Source organism: Hydractinia symbiolongicarpus, chromosome 3, assembly GCF_029227915.1.
Source record: "Hydractinia symbiolongicarpus strain clone_291-10 chromosome 3, HSymV2.1, whole genome shotgun sequence".
Taxonomy (NCBI): domain Eukaryota; kingdom Metazoa; phylum Cnidaria; class Hydrozoa; order Anthoathecata; family Hydractiniidae; genus Hydractinia; species Hydractinia symbiolongicarpus.
In genome coordinates this window covers 13556309-13581804 of record NC_079877.1, presented here as the reverse complement: position 1 = coordinate 13581804, position 25496 = coordinate 13556309, and the positions used below count along the sequence as shown (strand labels likewise).

At 33.8% G+C, this 25496-nt stretch overlaps 3 protein-coding genes and 1 long non-coding RNA gene across 9 annotated transcripts; 2 read left to right on the top strand and 2 right to left on the bottom strand.

The window, feature by feature from the left end:
• Positions 1 to 565: 565 nt before the first annotated feature.
• On the top strand, positions 566 to 9161 carry LOC130635849 (uncharacterized). The gene is made up of 2 exons (XM_057445352.1): positions 566 to 799; positions 3725 to 9161. The coding sequence occupies exon 2, from the start codon at positions 3726 to 3728 to the stop codon at positions 8529 to 8531; it is 4806 nt and encodes a 1601-aa protein (XP_057301335.1). The 5' UTR covers positions 566 to 799; position 3725; the 3' UTR covers positions 8532 to 9161.
• A 1283-nt stretch (positions 9162 to 10444) lies between these two features.
• LOC130635846 (uncharacterized) lies at positions 10445 to 23237 on the bottom strand. 6 transcript variants are annotated; one of them, XR_008982193.1, is made up of 8 exons: positions 23098 to 23237; positions 16212 to 16361; positions 15064 to 15486; positions 13950 to 14306; positions 13288 to 13424; positions 12972 to 13099; positions 12793 to 12872; positions 12213 to 12274 (listed from the first exon to the last, which is right to left on the bottom strand). XR_008982193.1 is itself a non-coding variant. In XM_057445348.1 (7 exons), exons 1-7 carry the CDS (start codon positions 23167 to 23169, stop codon positions 12252 to 12254), a joined length of 1233 nt encoding a protein of 410 aa, XP_057301331.1. In that variant the 5' UTR covers positions 23170 to 23237; the 3' UTR covers positions 12115 to 12251. The 6 variants fall into 6 exon arrangements, 5 of the variants coding, with proteins under 5 accessions (XP_057301330.1, XP_057301328.1, XP_057301331.1 ...); XM_057445348.1 differs by lacking the exon at positions 13288 to 13424 and having other exon boundaries at positions 12115 to 12274; XM_057445350.1 differs by lacking the exon at positions 12213 to 12274 and having other exon boundaries at positions 12731 to 12872.
• LOC130635847 (uncharacterized) lies at positions 16403 to 19970 on the bottom strand. The gene has a single exon (XM_057445351.1). It carries the CDS (start codon positions 19188 to 19190, stop codon positions 18708 to 18710), a length of 483 nt encoding a protein of 160 aa, XP_057301334.1. The 5' UTR covers positions 19191 to 19970; the 3' UTR covers positions 16403 to 18707.
• Positions 20502 to 22176, top strand: LOC130635848 (uncharacterized). Its single transcript, XR_008982194.1, has 2 exons — positions 20502 to 21357; positions 21603 to 22176. It is a non-coding gene; the product is annotated as an uncharacterized LOC130635848 (long non-coding RNA).
• Positions 23238 to 25496: the final 2259 nt, after the last annotated feature.

Here is a 25496-nt window from a genome sequence, read left to right as displayed (position 1 = left end):
AAAGATTACATATTTATTTATATTATTTATTTATATTTATTTGCCCTTAAAATACACCATTTAAAGATAAACACATACAAATAAACATACTGGTGCTTGCTAAATATTTGGAAGAAAAAAAGATAATCTCAAGGTGTGGTTTAACACACCTAGAAAAATGATTCCCGCAAAATACCGAAAATGTAAACAAATATGGTAGACAAACTATGTTTATTTTTGTTGTCAAGTTGATAACAGCTCCACCTTTTTTAACTGACGTATTCCTTGACTAACTGATGTGATTAAAACATAAGTACTACTGTTGCCAGGAAACGTAGAATTCTTCTACACGCGTCTTCAAAGTTACATCTATGTTTTGTCCATATATTTACACCAAGAATTCCGCTTATAACTCTTTATTTTTTATCCGTTTATAGTTAGTTGCGTCTACTAATATCCTTAATTGGATAACTCAGCTATTTGTTTGTCCTGATAAAAATTTATACTTTAAATAGCCTTTAAAAGAAGTGCTTGTTTATTCTTTATAATTATAGACTCTGTGATGGAGAGCGCTTTTAATTTCCCTGGTCGATTAGAGAGATATCGATATTGTTAAATTGAAAGACGTACATAAGTTAACGTGTAGTTGTTATCTTTACAAAGAAGAATGGCTCGTTTTAGTTCAACTTGAGTGTCGGAAGTTTGAACATTTTGTGGGAAGGACAGTACAAGAAATATATTTATGAATAAACAATCATTTAGTTCTGCACTGTAGAGTTGGTTTTCGTTCTCGTCGGCCAGCTTCAGTTTCATGTCATAGGTAAGAATATGTCATTTTCTTTTCTATACCATAAGGTAACAAAACCCGTTTAGGTGACACTATTTTAGTAATTACGAGTCCTCATGTAGTTCTCACGTAGTCCCTAGGCACGTATGGAATTTGCTACCTATGTCATGCGAGGGAAATTATGTTGTATACGCTGTTGCACATCTTTTTGATACATTCATAGTACCGCAACGACATTGATAACAGTGTTTCAAACACTTGAGAGTAGCGTCCTGCTTAAAAAAAACAGAAATAATAGTAAAACCAAGTTAAGGTAGCTACGTTGTGAACTTTCAAAGTGTACTTGAATTCTTTGTTGTTTACAATTATTAGATTTAGTGAATTTTGGGGAAAGTTTGTACGTTAGTCTCTAAGTTTTATTTGGTGCTTGTCAGAAGTTATTTGTCAAGTTATTCTTTATAACTGAAGACAGACTTCAATTCGTTCAACAGGTTTACTTTCAGAAGTTGTTGTTTTTCTCCTTTGCCTTTGACACTGTGTTTTTGTCAGTAGCTACAACAAGATGAGAAAAAAACATGAGTTGAATCACTGCAAGTCTATATCTCTGCAAGCTTAATAAATGCTACGAAATTTTTTTTTATTGTTCATGAAGGATTAGAAGTTGTTTAATTCATGCTGTGAAAATACTTTTTATGTTTCTTTTAATATTTTCTTTGCAAAAGGTCATAACTTAGGAGCTACCAGTGACGTAAATTATGGGAGTTCAATATTTAACTGACAATATTGTTGACTTTCATAATTTATTACGCTCAAAAGTTGACCCCGAGTGAAGAAAGCGGTAAAAGAGATATGAATTATATTTTTTAGGTCACAGAATATTTCATCTCCAATGCCCTTTAATTAAAATGTCAATATTTGCAATTGATTTTTCTTAAAAAAAAATTACAAAAAAACAGACGCAAAGAAAACCAAAATTTTGACAACTTTTCTATGTCACATTTTGAAGTAACACAATTTAGTTCCCAATACTTTTTTGAGCACTGATCTTGAATCACTTTACAAGGTCCTTTGGATACCTGCATGCAAATATGATTTTGTTATCGACAATTGAATTTCTTTTGATGCAATTAATGGTGACCGGAAAAATATCATTAAAACAAAAGAGAAACGGTGATTGGGGCAAGTTCAGGTCTTGTTTTTAACATAGCATTTGACGTTGCTAGGTTACTAGCCCATACAACATGAGCAACACAATAGCCAATAAGCGCACAGAAAGACCACCTCAATTGAATCATGAGTTTTGCCATCGCAACTAATTTTAACCTTGGAGTTTCAACCTAGTATCTCTTAAGAACCGATATTTTCCGTTTTTGTACTAATACTTTCTATATTAGAATATCGGGTGGGGAAGGTGGAATCGCATAAAACCCTACTCAAAGACGATGGACAAAAATGCTCTACAACTTCTCTCGTGTTGAATTTTGTCATGAAACTTCGTATGAATAATATTTAAGACATTAAAACTGAAAGTCATGCCTTAAGTTATGAGATCAAGATTTATATCAATATTTATATAAATATATTATTCTCGTCCCAAAGTGCCTTTTAAGCTAAGTTATACACGAGGTTATCTAAAGTACTGGGACGAAAGTTGCAAGGTATAGACGTTATGTATACATCTCTTAGTCACATAATAAACATATAAAATGAAATGTGATCTAGAATGCCTTAAAACTGTATTTACAGCGTTATTGTACATCAGACATTTACATAAAAATGATGTGAAAAAGTATAGGGTTTCAATGTTTGCTCTTCTAATTTCGGCTTATGTACAACTACAAATACACACCTTAGAACGAAAAATATGTTTGGCAAACAAATTATATAAATTATTTCACCTTCATTTTATTTTTATTTTTGTTGTTTTACTTGTTTTACTTTTTTTACTATGTTCTATTTTGATCTTTGATTTTAAATTTTTAGTTCCATTTTTCCAAATTTGCGAATTTCCAGTACTTACCGACTTCCACATAATTTATGTGTGGTCAAAACAACCCCGTCCCTAGGGCTTTTCTTCTCTTCCTTGGTAGCCAGATATATGTTTACCAGGAATTCCAGTAAAATGGTTTAAAGAGTTGAGTCATTTTTTTAATCTTTCTGATGAGAAAGAAATGTTAACTAAAGTAGCTATTTGTGTAATTGTTGGCAATACCAACAGTGACCGCAAAGTATTGCAATCTAACTTTGTGTGGAAACATTTAATAAGCCATTTAAGTGAGTGCATGTTTATTATTATCCCTGACGTGTACGGTAGAGATAAAAACAAATGTGAAGTCGTAATGAAAGGAACGTGAATGGCTCTCCATTGCTGTTGCTAACAGTAAACCCATCATCATTTAATTTGCAAAATACCGTAGATATATACGCTACCTGACTCATAGTTCCTATTAACTGTACTCGAGAATGTATTTCTTTATAAGAGGTATTTGCAATTTAGTGCCCAGTCTATGAGTAATTCTTAGTATAATGTATTATATAAAGTTTAGCAAGAACTTATAAAGTGAAAAGCGAAACCTCTTAAGCGGACACCACCGCCACATCAAAAAAGTGTGCGCTATGGATGTTTGCTACATAGAGGTTTTCTTTAATTGACTTCAAAAATCTACTCTAGGTTGCTAGGGTGAAATTGGTGAATTTGTCCGTACTGTGTGTCCATAGGCTGACTTTGGAAGAAGAAGAATCCTAAACATTGATTTTTATCCCTCCTCGATTTTTCCCTCTCATGTGCTTCCCATTTAGATTCTTAGCGTTATCTTTTTTTTGCCTAATTTATTTTTTAATATTCTTAGAAAAAGACGTGTATAGCCTTTTTCAGTCCCTTGCACTTGCAATCCAAACTTTAAGCATTCATTGTCATATACGAAATTTAAACTATTTAAACGACTTTAATTTTTTTAGTATGATTGACAACGCACCATGTGATACACAAAAGACCTTGGACCCTTCCATCAAAGTCCTGTTGGAACATGAAGACCCAATAACCAAAGTGTTTATACACGGTTTAAAATACGACGTAGATGAAAGCACAAAGCAAGCATGTTTCTATGTGGAAGATATTGAGGAAACGTCGGAAACGCTAGGTAGAAACGCGAGAAAACTTTTATGGCAATCGCAAAAGTGGAACGTTATATTGTACAATGAACGTTTACTCCCGCCCTCCAAGAAGAAACCTGCATACAAGCGAACGTTTAGAAGAAAACGAAAGGGACCAGAAACATTATTTGAAGTAACAGAAACCATCACACTTGATGTAACAGAAGACCATACAGGAACGACACATTTGCGAGAGTACATATGGAAACCGAAAATTGTCAACACGGAGGAGAGTTTTATACTTGTCACATATGCTGATACAACCTCAACGAAGGAGATGAACATTTTACCGAACAAGTTATCAACATCTTACGTCAGCAACACGTCGCATATGGATTTTGAAATGACGTACGACGAAGGAGACGACTACAGTGATGAATTTGAGTATGAGACGCCAACTGGAGCTTTAGCCAAAATAACATATGTTAGTGAGAAATTGGCTCATATACGCAAATTGGAACACATTGCTGAGGAAGAAAACAATGACGAAGAGGAACAAGAATATTATGAGATGGAACCGGTGAATATAAAAATGTCTTTTGAGCCTGCAGTCACGTGGGTAGAGCCTTATGATGGGAGATACGGACTTTCAACATCACATTTTCAACTTTCCGAACGATTTGGCGCCTCGTGTGAGAGTCGCTTGTTACGAGTAACGACCAGGGCGGGGTATCTTTCCGACTTCTCTCAATCATTTTCCGAAGCTCGTAAAATTAAAAGATACCGTAACAAGAGTGAACAGAAGCAGCCGCAATATGATGACCTACCTGATGACGTAATTGTTATTGATAAACTTGACAGAATGAAAGCAAATAAGATACCAGAGGACGATCAAAGTACTTCGGACGACGAAGGCTTCGAAGAAATAGAGATTGAAGATACCAAATCTAGAAAACCAAATATCAGAGAAAAAAATGCAATTTCACCGCAGCAAAATGAAGGAAAGACATCAAAACCAACCCTAAAATCGGTTGCCGTATCTATCAACCCTTCAAACAAGCGTAATGAAAATACTGAAAAGTCAAGGGATACCACTCTTGATTGTCTGAAAAAGAAAAGAGAGCCTTTACCTGAAGAGTTTTCAGAGTTTGAGCAGTACCATTGTCAAGGAATAATGTCAAGACGTGCTGCAACAATCACAATCGACTTAAATGAGGAGATAGTCATTGAAAAACCAGCGGATAGAACAAGAAAAACAGATTATGTACATGAGAGTAAGACACCAGCTGTGCTTACCATCTCAGCAACTTTATATGAACCGCAAGACAATGTCAGTAGCAAGAGAGATATCACTTATCATGCAAATACAAAAGAGTTAGTGGATGAAGAATGTATTGACCCAAAAGAGTCAATGGCTTCTCAAGTTGAAGAGGTGAATTTTGACTCACTTTTAACGTCCTCAATTGAAGAAGAAAATGACGAATTTAAAAGTACCAACAAAGGCGACGATATGCATGCTGTCCAGCGTGGTAATACTGAGAACAACATGGAAATGAAGCATCTTGCAGAGTTAAAAACATCCATGTCCGCAATTACATCTCCAAATCAGCCAAGAATTTTGCGATTGGAGGATGAGATTATACACGATAAAGAAAATCGCCCAAAAAATAAAATAAAAGAAACTGTGGGTGTTCGTCCCGCTTTAAAACCTTTACAAATTACACCGGTTCTTTTAAATACTCCGGAAAGTAGAGATATGAGACCGCGTAAAGTAAACAAGGAGCTTATCATAGAAGACGACATATTTGTTTCTGTGAAGAGTGACGAAAGCAAGGTCGACATACCTCCTAAGGAAAAAGTTGACATTTTTGATAAGAACGAATCTCATAAGAAGGGAGAGAAGGATTTAAACCATTTTAACGAATTACTTTCCAATAAAATTAGTTCTGATAGCCAAAAAGAAATTGTAGAATTAGAAGAAGAAATCATAAAAGATAAGAAATACAGACCGCATCAAGTCATCCAATCATCCGAAGCCAAGATGGAAATCTTGCCCCTTCAAATCGAACCAGTATCGTTACAATCGTCCACAAAATCTTCGCAAGTTCAATTAACTCGTACAGAAAAAGAACTTGTGAAGGAGGATGATGCAACTGAAGAAAAATTAGAACCGGGAGAACACAACGGGACCTTTGCGAAAATTATCACCGAGGAAGATTTTCCAATATGCAACGAAGTTGAAGAAACTCTTGATAGCGATCACAAAGAACATGGTGAAGATTTAAAAGACCTTAAGACTTTGATACCCAACGAAATAAGGCGTGTTTCTGTTACAAAGTTTGAACCTGACGAAGAAGTCGTGCATGAAAGACCAGATCGATCAATTAAAAAAACAATAGATAAGCGTCCTGCTCCAACGATACAACCATTGACCCTGACACCGTTCGTTAAAACCAGTTCAATACAAGTTTCTAGGTTACCTCGTGAACAGAAGGACCTTGTTGCGGAAAATCAAGTTTTGGAAAACAAACTCACTCAGGATAAAAAACCAATCGATGATTTTATTAAGCTTAAGGACGATTATAACAATGATCAGAAAGAAAATAACGCAAAGTATACTCGATCTGACAGTGATGAGGAGTTAAATGAGTTTAAAACGTCTTTCAATAATGTACAGAACATGGATTTGCAACAAGTTGAAATCGATGAGGAAATCACAAGAGAAAAGATACAAAAACCAAGAATTTCCATCGCAAAATCTCCTAACGTTGCTTCAATTACACCAATTTCCATAACTCCAGTTGTCATTAAGAAGGTAGCGAAGCCTTCAGCAGTCAAATCACCTCGCATTCATAAAGAATTTATTAATGAAAGTGAAATCATCGCAGAAGTGTCAAAACCAGATGAACAATATAGTAATATTACCGACGACATTTATGATCAGAAAGACATTTTACTGAATCAAGAAACAGCTGCCATAATTCATGACTACACAAGTGATAGCGAACTGTCTAATTTCAAAGCTTCCTTACCGGGCGAAGACATTAACAAACATTCTACTGTGAAGCTAGATGACGAAATAACACAAGAAAAACCAAAAATCACGACGAAAAACATTGCAAGACCGTCTACGACAGCTATACCTCTCCTTCTCCCTCTTCATACTACACCTGTAGTTACAGCAGTAAAACATGCTGTGGCAGGATCGGAGGTATCAGAAATTAGACAGCTTCCGCGTGTCAAAAAGCTAGTAACTGACGATGAAAATATTGAAGAGAAGAGGAAAGAAGATATTGTGACTCACTTTGATGTTTGTGATGTTGATGATGAAAAACTGACAAAAGAGAACACGTATGACAGTACCAATGAGAATAGACCTTATCTTGAAGAGGATGAACCCGACAGTGATAGCATGCATCAGGATTTAGAATCAACCGACAAGTCGCATGTGTCAGCGGAGACACTGGAGATTATCAACAAAACTAAAAACATTAAATGTGTTTCCACCTTCAATAAAGACTTGGATGAAGGAGAAAGAAATGAATGTGAGGATGAAAACAAGAGGAATGTTACTACCACTGTTATGCGCATGCGTCCGAAAGAATCAAAAGTATCACACACAATCTCCTTACAGGAAGCACACAAGGAAAGCTTGGAGGAAATAGGTTCCGAGGAGGAGAGTGTCAAAGGGAAAAAGAAATCTTTAAAATCTCGCGCCAAAAAAATGATATTCAAATCTTTTAAACATGACAAATCAGAAAAAAAGTCTTTTGATGAATCAGGTGAAGTTGACGCGGCTGACAAAAATAAAAAGAAAAAACACAAGTCTAAATTTTCTCTTAACTTCAAGCCACATTTTACAGACAATAACGAAAAACAAAGCTCGCTTGACGAATCTGCAGGCGATGGCGATAACGAACAATCAAAAAAGAAAAAGTCGAAAGCAAAATTCTCCTTTAAAACGAAACAAGACTCTGTTGACGGTACCAACAAAAAGAATTCGATATTTCATACTTCAAAGGGTAGCAAAGATCATTTAACTGAAAGTAGCGGCGAAAAGAAGATAAAGTATACACGGAGCGAAACGCAGCCTGTTTTATTAAAACAAACAAATTTCCAACAACAGAAAATTGATATAAACATTGACAATAAAATGGATGGTCACACTCACTTTTTTAAACGCAAAGTGACGAGATCACACAGTTTTGATTCGATACTTGACACGGAATCAACTAATAAGTTACGTGATTCAGAACTGAACGAGCGAAGAAGACGATTGGCAGGATATAGTTACGTAAGTAATATAAACATTCCAAATGAATCGGAGATCGTAAAAGGTCGTGAATATACAATCGAAGCATGCGCGAAAGAAACCGAAAAAGAAATCAACCGCGTGCGACATTATCGTAAAAAAAGCAGAAGCAATTCGTCCTCATCGAAAATGAGTATGCATATATCCGTTGAAGTGCTCGACAAACTTAATCAGCCTGTAGGACATGTTAAAATACCGGAAGTTTTTCTCGGGAAGCATTCAAATGGATCGCTAGTTGCAAATCAAGGTTCAGTGGGGCGTATTAAGATTCCACAAGCCTTTTCAGTGGAAGATATGAGTAATATTACTATGAGTAACAAAAATTTAAAATTAGCAAAAACAGAAGAAATGCTTATATAACTTTTTTTTAACGATTTTAGTTAGTACAACTTTGTGCGGAATCCTCTAGATGTACAATGTTGATAATCAATGTGTTTTTTTTTAAAAAAAACAACAGCGAAAGGATTTCTTTACACACAAAAGAGCGGGAAAATTGTGCTTTAAAAAAAATATTTATGTATAAAATATATGTATGTTTGTATATATGTATTGTCTGACTTGGATGCCTGTTTTTTGATTTTTTTTTTGATCATTTTTTTACTTCTTAGATTCAATATTTAGTGGTCCGTTCTTTCTATACGCAGGTCGTGTGGGAAGATAAAGAGGTGACCTAAAATAGTTTGGTTGAGTAGAGCTAACAAAACTCTCTATGCTTCGTTTTCATGCATCAATTTCAGATTTAAATTTTTTGCTACCAATTCGAGTTTTCTGATGTTCTGTTTCTAAAACGTTGTAATGGACATCGTTTTTGCAAATCTTCTTAAATGTTTCGTTTCTAGCAGCATCCTAAAGTTCTGAATCTGCAAATATGATTGGTTGAATTTTTTGATCAATTTCTTTATATATAAAGTTTATATATCCTAACTTCCAAATTGTTCAAATTGAACACTTGTGTTTTTTGTATGTGAGAAATATAATTGAAGACATTAATAGTTGGTTGTTCTGTGTTCGTTAGCACGGCACCAAGAATTTAGGTTTAATTAGAACAAATTTTACTGTTCTGAGTTATACCTCTACAGAGTTTCCAGTCTGAGGAAATTTTTCCAAATTTGGATTAATGCATAATTGGAGAAAATAAAATACAGGAAACCTCCTTACGTAGCAATGGGGAAAAAATTTAGTATCACAATCTTCAAAAAATTGATTTTACATGTTAACAAATATTTTGCTATTGTTTTAGAATTGAAAAGGGTTAAATCGTGAAAATTTCCAGGGTGATATATTAACATTGGAAAAGTGACTGCTCTTGCGTCTAAAAACGGATACCTCATTTATAAAAAAAGCAACTAATTTTTGAGAGCTGTTTTCGGATTAACTTCATCTTTATTTGGTACCACAGATTGGTTAAAAAATATCATACATAGAGGTTCTATCCAATCATGTGATAGTACACAAATCAACCCCAATTTTTCGAACTGCAAAGCGACCGATGAAATTGTTCGGAAAATCGGGAGTTAATCGAAGTATTTAGATAAACTATAAAGCACTAAATTTACGTATTACACCTTTGTTCCAATAAAATGAAATAACCAGAAATCGTACATTGCTTTTTACACGATGATGACGTAAGCAATTATTTAAGCTGTGCAGTATTCTGTCGCAATTATTTAGCAATGTCATAGTTTTGGAAAAGAAGAAAATTTTCCATTAAGTCTATTGCCTCGAACAACACCTTGCGTTGATTCCATTTCATTGCTCTCATCATCAATTAATTCAACATCATTTTTTTGAGAGATTATGCTTGCAACATGGCAGCAGTGAAAATATGCAAAACCAAAACTGAACCAAAACCGAAGTTCGAAATATTCGGGGTAAATTAATAGTTTCTTAAGGCAAAACGAAAAAAACAAAGCAAATAAACCGTTGTTCGAAAAATTGAGGTTGAACTGTATTACTCACGAATATACAGCCTATGCAAGAAATTCATCGTTTTACGTACAGATTGTCTATACGCGTCAAAAAGCCCTGGGAACTAGGTAGGGGACTAATCTTTGCGTGCATTTACAAATTGGGTTTTCTAGAAAATTTCACGAATCCTTTTTTCAGGTGCCTTTTTGCGTGGACGTATTCTGTGGTGTGAGCGACGTGTTTACTCATAAAAAAACGCGCTAAAGTTTCACAGACGTTTCTTTACTTTACTTTGCTGTCCATCGTGACGTTGATCAAGTTTAAAAACATTTCCCAGAAGTGCGAAAATATAAGAACTACACATGTCGATAAAAAATATTTCCATAAAACTACGAGACGTTTATTCACACTTTCACTTTATATATAAACAAAGGATACCTACTAATCTTATGTACTTCTAAAATTTATACTTAAAATAATTAAAAATAAAAAGTTACTTAAAAAGGGACCATCATTGACGCAACACTTAAAAAGGGACCATCATTGACGTAACACCAACTTACTCCAATGTAGTAGCCGTATAAACAATTATTTTTAGAAAAAGGACCTCTACTGCAAGGTCTCCCGACTTTTCACGCACTCTACACAGATTTGTATATCATTGTCGCAAACTTAAAGATTCACAAGGAAGAAGCTAGTTCTGTGGGAGCCAACATTTGGTGAACGATATAGAAAACGAAGAAGACTAAGTTACATTGTTTGAAACGTAATCAGGATTGGAAGATTTTTAATGCAATGTCAGACAGAAACAACCGCTGAGGATTTTTCAACTCAGTTCGAGATGACACCTTGTCAAAATAAAACTGTGCAAATACCTATAAATTTTTAAAACTAAAAGTAGTTTTAAATAAATAACTTCGCAGGTGGAGTGGTTTGAAATAAAAATTTCGATAAGTTTACTTTTTCACACTCTCCATCGCTAGTTTTATCAATCCTTCTAATTCTTTTCCACCGCATTGCCCATGAGTTTTTAAATGTCTTTGCAAATAATCAAGTCTGTGAAACACTTTCTGACAAATCGGACAATTGTGCGACCCTTCTCCGCTGTGTTTATTAAAATGCCGTTTGCAGCTTCCTTTGTTGGATATGACGGTACCGCAGATCTTGCACCTAGGAAATAAATAAATAAATGATTTTAGAAGAATAAGGTGTTGAGAAAACTTTCAATTAACATGAAAAAATCCATACTTCGTACAAGTTAGAAAAAAACTAAAATAAAAAGACAAATGAGTCGAGTGTTCTTTAAAATACGCGCGCTTAAATCTCATTGGTTCTACAGAGGCTGAAGTCAGTAATCCTTCCTGATATTTCGCCTGCAAATACCTACCTTTCTTATCTTCCCTGTACATATATCCACAAGAAAAACACAATAACATGTTAATCACTTTGGTTGCTGTTTATCATGGTAGACCAATTCTCTGTTGAGTTTTTGCAGCAATTTTGTCAGTAATATCAACATAAAAGTTGGAACTTCACCATGGTAACAAAAAAAATATTGACGCGTGACCATAAAACTATATTACGAGTAAAATATATTCTTTTCCTATACTGTCACAGCATAAATAAAAATGTTTCTGTACATTCACTGTTAAAATAAAACTTTAGACATTATTTTTATTCTTTTTTTATCAATCAAAAATTAAAAAGGAAGCAGTTTTATAACGAACAAAACAAAGGCAAAACAAAAATATTACGCCGCTAATTACGGCATCCCCACGTAAAATTGACGTCGTATTTTGATAACACACTCGGTATACTTTTTAATGCGAGAATTTTTTGCAAACAAATATTTTTTTAAAAATCGACTAAATTTCAATTATTTTTTGACAAAAATTTAAAGGGACAAACAAAAATTGTATAAAACGTAACATATAATCTAATATATAAAATTACTAAATGGTTAGTACTTCTAAGGAGGAGTGATTTCACCTTTCACACTCTCCATTGTTAGTTTTATCTCTCCTAACTCCTTTCCACCTCCTTGCCCGTGAGTTTTTAAATGTCTTTGTAAAGAATCAAGCCTGTGAAACACTTTCTGACAAATCGAACAAGCGTGCGACCCTTCCCCACTGTGTTTATTAAAATGACGTTTGCAACTTCCTTTGTTGGAAATCACCGAGCCACAGATCTTGCACCTGTATAAATAACAGAACACAGAAATAGAACAAGTTAGATATAAATACTAGCTTTATTTGGATAGAACTCATTCCTTTTCTTAATCTGTACACAAAAAATGACTACATTTTTTTTACAACCACTGTTCACATAGCAAAGAAGATGTACACAAAAAATACAAAAAGGAAAATAAAAGTATTGACAAAAATTTGGATGCTTTTAAAAAAATAAAATCTCACAAAGTAAAAAAATAAAATAAGCAAAAATATTTCTTATTGAGTTAGTTTGAAAACAGCTCGCATTAGAGATACACAACAAACACACAACACTGTGTTAGATACACGTGTCTATCTATCTACACATGTTTCTCAGACAAGTCAACATGTCAAGATGTTCTATTTCTTTTTCATGCCAGCTGAAATCAACTTAATCATGCGCTGCATTTCTTCAGCTGATCCTTGTCCATGTTGTTTTAAATGTCGTTCGATATAATCAAGCCTATGGAATGTTTTGCCACAAATAGGACACTCGTGATCACCTGATCCGTCAGTCACGTGACGCTTAAAATGCCGACTACAGTTGCTCTGTTGTGCTATCACTGATCCACAGATTCGACACCTGAAATTAATGATACCGTCAGCATTAAATATGTCAGCCGCGCATGTAATACGTGCATAAAAGGAAAATAAAGGCTATAAGTTTAAAAACCAAACTTACTTAAACGATTGAGAAACTCTTTCGCCATTAACATAACTTTCTATCGTTTCAAAATACTCTTTCCAGTTAGAAATAGTGAGCGGCTTGTTCGCCATATTTTCAGAATCTCCCACAACGTTGACGCCATGCTTGGTTATTGGTATGAAAAAAACAAAACAAATATGACACAAAAAAGTAAATAAGACCGGTTTGAAGCTAGTGTTGGTTCTTGGAAGGGCTGTAAAAGAGACATTATCTTTTTTATTGAATGAACGTAAAAGTAGTTGAACTGATTAACTACCAGCTTCAAAACCAGTTTAATCTTGACGTTACTTACTCATACTGCACTTCTACAGTTGATCCATCAAAATTTCTTTTCTCAAGTATTTCAAAGTGATCTTCCCACTTGCTAAAGTTCGTTAGTGATGGTGCATTCAAACTTGGTTTTAGATCAGGCGTCAAATCCACTATGTTCTGAAAAGAATTTTTAAAATTATTTTTTTTTTTATGAAATCTCTTAAAAAATGTCATGCAGCATCACTATCGAAATCTAGTCACGTGGCAAGATCAAAAAGAGTGTTTGCCAAAGACCAGCACTTAGTTTTAGGAATATAGCTATTGGAATTATTTCAGGGGCAAGTTTCCACTAATTTTAATTAAGAGTTCTGGTTGATAGTTATTAGATTACTATCTTTGAAAACTACATTTTACCTTATAGCCTAAGTATAAAATAGATACAATAAAAATTTTACTGCAGAACCCTATATAAAATATAACGTTCTTTTAAAAACTGTTCAGAAATTTTTCGTAGTAAAGTACCTTCTAAATTCAAAACAGTCTCAATTCCCATGAAAAGATTTTAAAGACATATATAAGCATTGTTGGACTAACACTAACATTGCGACTTCCAAGTTTCCCTGATATTTTTTGATTCCACTGCTTACAATTCTTTAGTATTCATATTCCTCATAACTTTGAATAATACAATTAGATTGCTACCTTATTGTCAGGCGGTTCTGTCTTGACCATGCCACCATAGGGTTGCTTCACTGAACTGATAGGGCTACTAGGAATTCCCAGTTTCCTTTTTGCTGGTGAAGGTCCACCACCCCTGCCACCTCTTGCCCTTGCTGGACTGCCACCTTGACCTCGTATGCTGCTGTTAGGTCCTCTGGGAGAAGATAGTGTATTCTGCATGTTAAACTGAAAACGAGGATCGTTGGTATTCATTGGATTAACATTATTTTGGTTAAACATATTTGGTTGTTGTTGTTGTTGAAATATTGGCTTAATGTCTGCTTGTTCTGTTTTTATCTGTGCGCCCCATGTTGGTGACATTTGGTGTATCTGTTGTTGCTAGAAATTAAAAAAAATTAAGAAATAGTAAAAAATCATTTTCACGTAATGATAGAAGTAGTTGTCAACCTATTTAAATTTTAAAATAAATGTTAACAACCAAAAGATCATTATTTAAAGTTAAAAGTCCAATAATCACTAGAAACTCTTGAGAAAGTGCACTCACTGGCATCCTATATAGTGCTCTGGATAGTTGACTCTAAGTCCATTTTCTCTATTTTTTTAAAAAAAAGGCAAAAACGTTCTAATTACTTAGACTCGGATTCTCAAGAAGTACTTTTCACAATATTGCTGCATTTTTTTCAGTTGAAAATAAAACTTTCAGTTATGGCAAAATTTATGCTAAAAAGTAAAATATACCCTATTGCTCTCTTCAATTTCGAAGGCATAAGGGCCCATAACAATAATAATAAATAATCCATTATTGATAAAATTTAAGGTTGCGGGTAATTTTTAATATGTTATTGAGTTCAAAAAAATGTATAATGTATAATATAAATGTTACAAAGAATATGAACAATTTCCAGGTAAGGGTTATTGTTAAGGTTATTCTTCAAAGATTCCTCAAACATAAAAATCACAATTTTCCTAAAAATATACTTAGGCCTTTTTAAAATTGGGGGTAAGAAGACTTGTTTAAAACTAAGGGTGCGAAATGTCAACATTCAAACTATTGACATCAATCTTTCTGTAAACAATAGTAGCTATGGAAAAGGATTTTGATGATTAAAAATTGATTAAAAGTTACAAAACTTACATTGTTCGTAACATTTGCACAACTGGGAATTTGACTAATAGCAGACTGAATTGTTGATGGGTTCAAGGGTTGCATTGTGTCATTTTCTTCATCACTATCAATTATAACAGCAGCCTGTTGTTTCGAATTTAATAGAGGAGCTTGTTGCATGTTAATTGTACCAAACTCTGGCATTGATGGCATTTGAGTTGGCGTTGGTGGATTGGAACGCTGGGGTGTAGTTGCGTTACTCGAAGGTCTCCTTTGAGGTGTTGTTGAAGTTGAGGATGGCCGCCTTTGTGATGCTGAAGATGTTGATGATGATCGTCTTTGTGGAGTGGTAGGAGCAGCCACATTTTGATGACCAGATGTATTATAATTTTGTGTTATCTGGTTATCAGATGGTCTGCGTTGAATAGGTGCAGGTAAAATTGGATCTGGTTTCTAAAAATATATGTATTAAAAAATATAAAGATGGAAACATTTACTCTAAGAAAAATCATAAACAAACAGGTACCTAAAGGACAGTGACACAAAAATCGTCTTTTTAATATTATTGGGGGGAGGTGAAATAATGAATAACAGCTTTCATAAAAAATGTAGAAATTAAATCAAAATCTGTTATTTTAAGAGCTACATGTGAAAGTACAAAAAAGTGATTAAAGTTCACTATCAAAAAGCACAAACTAAATTGCAGAAATCAATTTTAAAAATGTGAACAAATTTTTTTAATTTCTTAATTTGCAACTTTGCAAATTTGGTTAGGCCGTCCTTATTTAATTGTTGGTTTGCTGTGTTTAGACTCGTATTTTTGTTGCAGGGTTGGTCAGTTGGCAGATTTGTTTTATAACCTTTCCGTCAGACAAAAAGAATATCATTTTACTTTGGTCTTCTTGTTAGCCTTACTTTACTGTATTCAACTGGTTTTAGCGATTTGCTTGCTACATTTTTCAGTTTTTGTGACAGAAATCAGCAAAATACTGGGAAATAAAAAAATGTTTAAGAAATTTTAATATTGCAAAAGTCAGTAGGAAAATGACAAACAATTAATTTAAGAATAGCACAAAGAAAATCTCTCCCAGTATGAGCATGTGCTGCTCATTTTGTTCCACAGTTCTTGAAGTGCTATAACAGCACATTATGCTATACAAATAAATAGTATATCTTACAGGTATATTAGCATTGTTCTTGTAAATGTTAGCAGCAGTTGAATCGTTAACAAATTTCCAAAACTCTTCAACCAGGTCAGCAAACCGTACTAATGATTCAGCAGTTTCCCAGGTTGGTTTCCATTTTACCTGATAGTAGGCTGTGCCATCCTAATAAACATGAAGCAAATTACTATGGGCAAGCTTACTTAAATATTGGTTCAAAAGTTTTATGTAATACATAAAATATAAACAATTTGGGGATCATCTATCAGTTATAAACAAAAACTGATAACATAATTTCATTATAACAGTTCCAGAAGCTAGAATACAACGTAAAATGTGAACATTAATCTAGAATCTTTAGAACTCTCTAACATTAGATAGATGATAGATGTGCATATTCTACATGGCTAGTCTCACAGATATCGAGGGATATACCCTGTCTATTATTTCCAGGAGGGGCCATGGCTTAGATGACGAGTTCTAGAGTATTAAATGCTCTTTTTGAGCTACGCAGACCTAATTACGGCCTGCACTCTACTAGACAAATCCTGGCAACATCCAACGGCCCACATAATGTGCCATCTCCCCAATTTCCTGGCTTGGGTTAACCCGGGGCTATGGTAACATTCGCTCGCCCATGTTGAATCGCCGTCAAGAGGAATCAAACCCCGGTCTCCCACACTGTTCTTGATGTTGCTGTTGTTAGTAATATCATAAAAAAATGTTTTTCAATTTTTATTACAAATAGCTCTTTGTACAAGAATGCTTACTCTGCAAACTTTCTAATAAGTGCTTTGTGGCTAAATAATTCAGTGCGAGTTCAGTCCATATGAGTGCCCAGAGTAAATAGTTTAAATACTTAAATATATAGTTAAATTCTTAAACCAAAAACATTGAAGATTATGTAGAGAGAATCTCGAGCGATTCCACGTAACGGACATTACTGATCAGAGAAATCAGTCTCACTTTAGAGGAAATTCTTCTTTTGCAATAAACTTTAGGATAATATGTTTTAGGCTGTATGTTTTTGATTAGGTTTTTCAGTAGACCACACTTTTAAGCATTTACAAAAAACATAACTAAGGCTACAACTCTTTTATCTTCTTGTATCGGACATTACAATAAAAGGACAAACATTTTAAAGCATTTAATAAAAATTTTAATCTTTTGAGTAGTCACAGTAATAACTTATGTTGAAATATATATAAATAATAGTTAAACTAACATCATTTTAATGCCATTACCTTTTATCATAAACTTATTCATGGAAATTCATCAAAAGTATAGCGTAACGGACATTACTTCGAAATGTAACGGACATTACGTTTTTGTCCTGAGGTTGAAATGTGCTCCTAAAAACTTGTAATTTAAAAATTTCTGGTCTGTATAGCATCTGAAAGTTCCCCATGTAAAACAAAAAGTAATGTCAACCACATAAATAACAATTAGGTTACAATATGTTTCAAAATAATAATGTAATATATATCCTATTTTCCATCTACTATATGAATCTTGTTATGTGCAATAATAATAACAAGTTTGTTTGAATACATTGGAACAACACTTAATCTATCATTCTGTGACAGCCTAACACATTTTGTTTCTTATTATCATGTTCAAAAAAATTTATTGAAATGTGACAATATGATGACGACTAGAAATGCAACGGACACTTTTTATTCTAGCTGAGAAAATGTGTTTAGAAACACAGAACACGTAGTTAAAGTAATGTAGAACGAATTAACCAAACTGAGAAAATACTAAAGGTTTGTTTAAATACCCCACTTTTCTTCTAACTCTGGTACTCTGAATGTCCCACGATTATTTATAGGAACAGGAAAATTTATCATTCGTACAACTTTGTCCCTTTCATAGTGTATGACATCATCTTTTTCAGGCCAGCGCCAACCACCTTTGCACTTCTCCATTCCTTTGACTGTTATCCATTTATCCATAATACACGTAATAACACCGGAAAAAGGCTCTGCTTCATACTCAGCAAGAACATAATACTCATCCTTCAAATCTGTCCAGATATCTTATCACAAGTTTTATCATACCATCCGTCATCACTTTCCGGTTCAACAGAATTCAACTCCTCTACCTGATTAGAATAATTTCGAGTTTCTATCGCATATGTTTCCGATGTCACACCAACATAATGCATTTTCTTTATATCGCTTATTGGAGATGATTGTTGAAACAAATGCTGCAGACCTAAATTGTCAAGTTGTGTTTTCATTTCATCTTGTGATACAGCTTCTACAACAATTTTTTTTATTTTTCTGGTTTGCAGATTTGCAAAAATCTTCTAAGCTATTTACCATCACATTTCCACTCAATGTTCCCATCCATACTTCCCTTTTCACAGCACCTCCAATGGCATCTACAGCTCCTTTGCCATGAGAAGTTGCAAAAAAGTGCCAGTGTATTTCATCTAATCTACACTTCCGTATCAACCATGGCAATGCTTTAAATATGTATTGATTTTTGAATTGTGATGTTGGACCATCAGAGAAAACATCTACAACTTTTTATGTTGAACTCTGTTACCAGTTTAGACAATAACATATGCATATACACCAAAACAGACACTTTGTCATGTTCTAAATTGTCACTAACAAAAACTTTTGATATTTGAAGTTGATTCAACCAGCTACTGGAAGTAAACAAAGAAAGTTGATCTTGGTTCCAACGGGCACTTTGAATTTCATTTTGAAACTCCATACTGTAGTTTTCACTGAAATCAACCTGAACCACAGCATTTCTTTCAGGTATCGATACAAGCTTCAGTTGGAAAAAATTACTCTGCTCTCTTTTAATGTAAACATGGTACAAAAAGTAAGGTATTTTTTCTTGCAATGAATCAAACACATCAGCCACCGTCCCGTTTTTCAAACATTTGTCAATCTTTTTTTTGGTGCTAGACGTTTGAGAACCTGGATTGCTTACTTTTCTGCAACTATTTTTCTTTTCCTCATAGTCAACCCTCATCCATTCATACCAAACAATTTTATCGATGGCATTGACCCTGTCTTGATTGAGGATATTTTTAGGTTTAGTCACGGGTTCTATTAAACCATAATTCTCTGCAAGTTTTTTAACTACAGCTTTTCTCTTTGATGGACTGTTGGGAAAGTTTTTTAAACTCCTTGCAACAGCTTTTCCAAGAGCTTGATTAGAACTAAATCCTCATGGATTTTTATTTGATTCAGCAATTTTGACTTTAGCTCTGTACTTTTGCACTCGTTCTCTATTAAGCATCCTTTGATGGGCCAATTTAACTCCCGACACTCTTTTACTCTTCATTGTAACCCTTTCCTGTCGTTTTCTTAGCTTATCCTTTTCCCTCATTGCATCACCCTTTCCATTCTCCTTACAGTCTTTTTCTGTACTCTCTCATACGTGTTCATGGAGAAGGTGGTTCACTTTTCTTTGTGCTGCTGTTCTCCATTGTACTAAACTAACTGAACTTGCTTGCTCACTTCTTGCCTGCTTTATAGTTTTTTCCCTGCCCCATGGGTATCTGCTCACTCTATTTTTATCAAAATACCTGCAACTTCCTTTCCTTATAATCCCCATTTGGGAATAAGTTGATGAGAAATTCTAAAATTAAATTCCCATTGGGATTTAAATGATAGGAATAGTTATGTCTGTCACATGGGTATAGCCATTTAGGAATAGCCTGGTGAGAAAATCTAAAATTAAATTCCCATTTGGGATTTAACTGATGGGAATAATTTTTTTCCCTGTCCCATGGGTATCTAATCTAACTCTATTCCCATCATGATACCTGTAACTTTTTATCAATTTATATATAATAAAATTTACTTATAAATATATTTAAAACAAAATTTTAATAGTATATATGGAATATTTTTAGAAAAAGGAAGATTTTGAAGCTGAAAAAAATATACCAATGTATCTAGTGTGTTTTTAAACTAATGTAATGTCCATTGTAATGTCCGTTGCGTAATGTCTCTTACATTTATTTTTTTTCTGGCAAATGAAAGAAAGTAACAAGTTGCACCACTGAACTACATTTTTTTTAAACCAGAAGATATGAAAGTATTAAACCACATTTAGTGTTCAAACTGCTGTAATGTTAAAAATTTTCTGATTTTGTAATGGACAGTACATGTAAAAAGGTGCTAAAATCACCGAAAGTTTTTAGTTTTTTACTTTGAAGCTGGCTGTGATAACTTTCGTCTTTGGAAAATTAGTTTCTTAAGAAGGATATTTTAAAAGTTCAGGAAGAAGACACTATACAAACATACATAAAAATTAAGTTTTTGCCATTTTAAGGAAAAATCTGGTGATTTCCAACATGGAAGCCCTTCGAATCTTACACATGAAAAATGTGTTTTTGTCACTTTTTTCACAAAAAACTTTAAAATTTAGTTAATATAATGTATAAACATTAATGGGTGGTGCCTGCACGGCTGTTTCGCTACGGTCAAACCGCGGACAAAATTAAAATGGCTTCCACAATTTTTTTTGAAATTTTGTATTTTTATCATTTTTTAAGTTTTTGAAACTTTTTTTGTATTGTTTTAATTTTATTGAAATAAAAAGTATTAAAACGACCTACTTTTCTACTTTTTTAATATATAAATATGTTATACATGTGTGTTATGGATTTCGAGTTATTTCGTCGAATAAAACACACAAAATTAAAAAAAACATTATTTTTGGCGAAAGTATACCATCTTTCCAACCTCGTGGCAACGCCGCGCTACTAGCTACGGACTTGACAGTTGGTATGGGGGGCCTGGAAACAAGGTTCTATCGCCCAGTACCGTGCACCGTTCGTCTCACAAACTATAAACTACTTAAATTTTAAGTTAAAGTCTTCTTCAGGCGCTAAAAAAGAGAAGAAAAAGTTTCCAAAGTGGTGCACGGGAATTTGGTTAGTGTGATCCCTTTTCTGTCTAATTAAATAAGTATCTAAACTTCTAAGAGAGTCATAGCGATGCCATTTAATGTTTTGTTAGGTATGGTTTTTCTCAAAAAAATTACGGCGGCGTGGTGTTTACCTTGGACTTGATTGCTCGACCCGAGAATCCTGGTTCGAAACCGGAATTTTTCGAAAATGTTGGAATAAGCGAGACAACGGTGTCTTTGCAATTTTTTAGCTAGCTAAAGTTTGGCAGAGCACGAGGTAAGGGACAAAACAGGAAACTACTTTATTTTGCAGGGATTTTATTATTATTTTTGTGCTATTAGAGCATCCTTAAGTTTAAGAAATTGTTTTAAAGCTTGTAAAACTTTAAGCGTGGATAATTGTTATCTTTTTTAATCTTGCTTCTCCTGTTTTATATTTTTCTGTAAAGAGTAGCTATTTTTTGGTCCTACAGTTTTGCATTTTGTAGCTAAGTAACTTAATACTTTTTTTTTTTTATTTAGTTAAGACTTTGGTGGGCTTTCTCAAGATGAAATTGTTGAATTCAAAGATGTTTTTAGCTACCTAGCTAGCTAATCTTGGCTTTAACACAAGATTGGGTGCTATTTTATACAGTTTATAAAGAAACACAAAATGATTGCTTTGTATATATATAATAAATAAAATATTTATGCACAACTTGAGGTATTTTCTTCTAGCATGATAAACTAAAATGTTGAAACCGTCGACTCTGAATGATGTTTTATTTAATATATAGATGTCACATATTTGGCCTGAAAAACCTTAGGACCAAAAGTGACCCTTTGGACAATTTCGGACAGTTTAATATTTCATCTACATCATCTTTAATGGCCTCAGAATCCAAAGTAATGTCTTTTATTTAGTTAATAAACAAACTTTAAGCATACATTAAGGCTCCATAGGCTGTTTTTCACATATTTCACACATTTGGCCCAAAAATAACCCTTTGGACAATTTCGGACAGACTAATATTTCATCTACATCATCCTTAATGGTCTTAGAATCCAAAGCAATGTTTTTTATTCAGTTAATAAATAAACTTTAAGCATATATTAAGGCTCTTAAGGCCGTTTTTCACATAGTTCTCACATTTGGCCCAAATATAACCCTTTGGACAATTTCGGACAGTAATAAAATTAAGTAATTTTCATTCCAGATATTTAACCTAACCTGTGGACCATAAAAAACATGTTTTTTTAACTTTATTCTAGAAATTTTGTGGAAGACATTTATCTAAATGATAATTTTTAAGTCATTTTTAGACATTTTGGCCTAAATTTACCAATTTCGGACAGGTGTCCAAAAAAAAATTTCTTTTAATAATATGGACAATTTATCTAAGATTATTATTCTTTTTACAGAATATAAAAATCTTATTTTGTTCTTGAGATATCCTATTTTAACTGAGAGGGTAAATCGAATTATTTTTTCGTAGCATTTTTGTCCGCTCCGAAACAGCTGTGCCTGCCACCTTTTCTAGTTTAATTATTTGAAATACTACATATGTCTCATTATTCATGGAATCACTCCTAGGAATTCTCTTTGACTTTGTAATGTTTTCTATAAATAATTTTTTGCAGCATGTATGCCGTTTGCACTTGCTAAAAAACGAATGCATTTATAATAGATTCACGGTTTTTAATAACTTGTATGGAACAGATGTGCTCTGCACCTTGACTCCCATTATTGTAAAATGAAAGAGCCCTGGGGCAAGGTTGCCTCTGAACTTGTAAGTTGCTATAAAAAGTTTTGCTTGCAAACATAGGGCACTTTTTTTCTGCTCCACAACCCTTTATGTATTGATTAATATTACCTAGTTTATTTCTGACTTAACCAAGATGGCGCCTCTAAGTGTCAGTAAAATAAAGGCTGGCTGGGTATCTCACTCGTGTCTCGTTCTATGGAGGTAGCAAATATTGAGTAAATAATTAGTAAAGGCAAATTTTAATATCCTTTTCAGAACATACAAAAACATACCTTTGCCACAAAGAAATCAAGTAATTTTTCTATTGCGGGCTTTGTCATAGCATTAACAGCCGCCATTTTCATTAGATTGCGCCAACGATGCTAGTACTCTACATATATACCCTCATGGATTATGAATCAAAATTGCCGCTTTCTTGCCAAAAACGAAGGACATATATACCGTAATGATCCGAATAAAGCGTGGGCGCTTAATTGTGCGGGCGCTTAAAAAATGCTGGGCGTTTAGAAATTTTTCCTAATTTTGTACAAATTAAAGACAACGGTGTTTTTCAATTTTTTTTTTCCTAAAAAATGAAACTAAACAACAGATATGTAAAAATAAAGTTTAGTTCTTCTAGGGTTCTCAATGTAAGAAAGTAAAATTTTCAAATAAGCGCGCAGTTTCTCAAGGTAGTTTTCGATTAAGTGCCTCCTTTTATCAGGTGGGCGCTTATTGAACTTTGAGGAAGTTATCTGGGCGCTTATTCAAGGGGGCGGTTAAAAAATGCTGTGCGCTTAATCGGATCATTACACGGTACGTTGAAGTGTAATAATTAAAACTCTCTCGAGATTTTAAAAATCGTTTAAATGGAACAGATTTTGGTATATACTTTTTATCCTGTAATTCAAATATTATAAGTTGGAATTTTTTTTCAATTTGGATCCTAGTATATTGGAATATTTTGATCGAAATCACTTTACAGAATGAAGAAATCTTACATTACAGATTTTTTTCTAAAACATTAATTGTAAGCAAAGTAAATTGTTAAAAAGACAAACGTTTCTCACAAAAATGGCTCGTGTGAAACACCTTTGTTTAGTGTTTTGCCGATAAAAATTTAACTTTTATAATCGATAACTTATATACGAATTACATGACTTCAATTGCATTCAGTGAACATTTTGGCTGAAATTGACCTGCTCATTTAAAAATAGATATTTACTAGTCATTAGCCGTCCTTTATATTTACCCGTCGCAGCAATATTCGTGTTTCCGTAACATCATTTTCTAACTTGGCGGGGGTCCGCGCAGAGACAGACAGACGACGGCTATTATTATAGAGATAGTCGTTGCCCGTGGAAAAATCCACGGGATTGCACGTCCTTTATATTTACCCGTCGCAACAAAGTGGTTGATTTTTTTTTTAATAAAACAACCAACGTGACACCTCCCTAAAGCGAACAGAATCTTTTTTTTCACGTGTGTTCCATTCAGATGGGTTTTACTGTATTGAGTCAACACAAAAGTCAAAAAAGTGTTGTCTTCGAGCACGTCCAAAATTATCTGGACGTTCTTAATGTCTCAAAACTTAACAGAATCAATCATGTTTGATTTCATTCTGAAAGGAATGTGCAATTTCTTTGTTTTTGACTAACAACGGCTATAGTTTTCCGTTATACTGTTGGCAACTATTTTAATGCCATTGATTATTCATAATCCGGACTGATAAATTTCGTTTTCGTTAGGACTACTTAATACAGCTTGGTTTATGTTGCACAATTCCAAAATTTGGGTTCAATCTCGTCCCCAGAACTTTGTCTCTCATCGGCGCTGCACTTATTGATGGGTTCGTCTCGCTGTTCGACATGCAAAAACAGGTCCTGGGATCGAGGTTGTATTTGGGTTATTCTAATAATGTACACAGATTAAAAATCGAACGCCGGTGTGAAAATTTGTATATAAACAAAAATAATACTCTTCATTTTCGGTTTTATCTGTGATAACGAAAAACCTAGCATGTCCTTTCTTACTTTCCAACACTAAATATTTGGTTTCTTTATAATTGAGTTTTTAGGTACTCGTTGCATAAGAGGTGAATATGTTTTAGAAGTGTTTATTAATTGTTATTGCAGAGTAGTAGAAGCAAGTCATAGAAAATAAAGCTGAATTTTTACATTTAAATATTTTTTACGTCGGAACTTATCGAATTGGAACGAGACAGAATTCTAATTTTTAAATTGCCTATTTTTTAAGATTCAACTTTCACTCGGAAGAGACAAAGATTAGAAAATTTCCAAGTCACGTGTTTAGAAAATGTCTTCTCAAAGGCGCAGAAAAATTTTCGTACAGATCCCGATCCCTTAAGGCAAAAAAAAAAAAATCAGCGCAAATTCGCAATCAAGGAGTCATCTTTTATATAGGAATATAAGAAAAGTGAGATCCGATACCTAGATGATACCCGAGACCCGATACCCTGACCATTGTTACCCGAAAACTAAAACCATGGTGCCCGATACCCGATGCCGTGGGAATTTGTTTTTTGTCTTTTCGGTTTTTGTTGATACATACAAAAATTGTACCAGCGCCACCAACACCACTGGACAATGGATTCATATTGCATCTCCTCAACCTGTTATTCCCAGCGCCTGCTGTCACTTTTTACATCGGGACGGCGGAGACGTTTTGATTA

Bases quoted from the DNA above. Each gene is read 5' to 3' on its own strand.
- LOC130635849 (XM_057445352.1), top strand. From the start codon at position 3,726: ATGATTGACAACGCACCATGTGATACACAAAAGACCTTGGACCCTTCC.
- LOC130635847 (XM_057445351.1), bottom strand. From the start codon at position 19,190: ATGAGGGTTGACTATGAGGAAAAGAAAAATAGTTGCAGAAAAGTAAGC.
- LOC130635846 (XM_057445345.1), bottom strand. From the start codon at position 23,169: ATGAAAATGGCGGCTGTTAATGCTATGACAAAGCCCGCAATAGAAAAA. The intron at 15,487-16,211 runs GTAAGATATACT...ATATATTTTTAG, and splicing joins AGAACAATGCTAATATACCT to AAACCAGATCCAATTTTACC. The intron at 13,425-13,949 runs GTAGCAATCTAA...AATTCTTTTCAG, and splicing joins CAGAACCGCCTGACAATAAG to AACATAGTGGATTTGACGCC.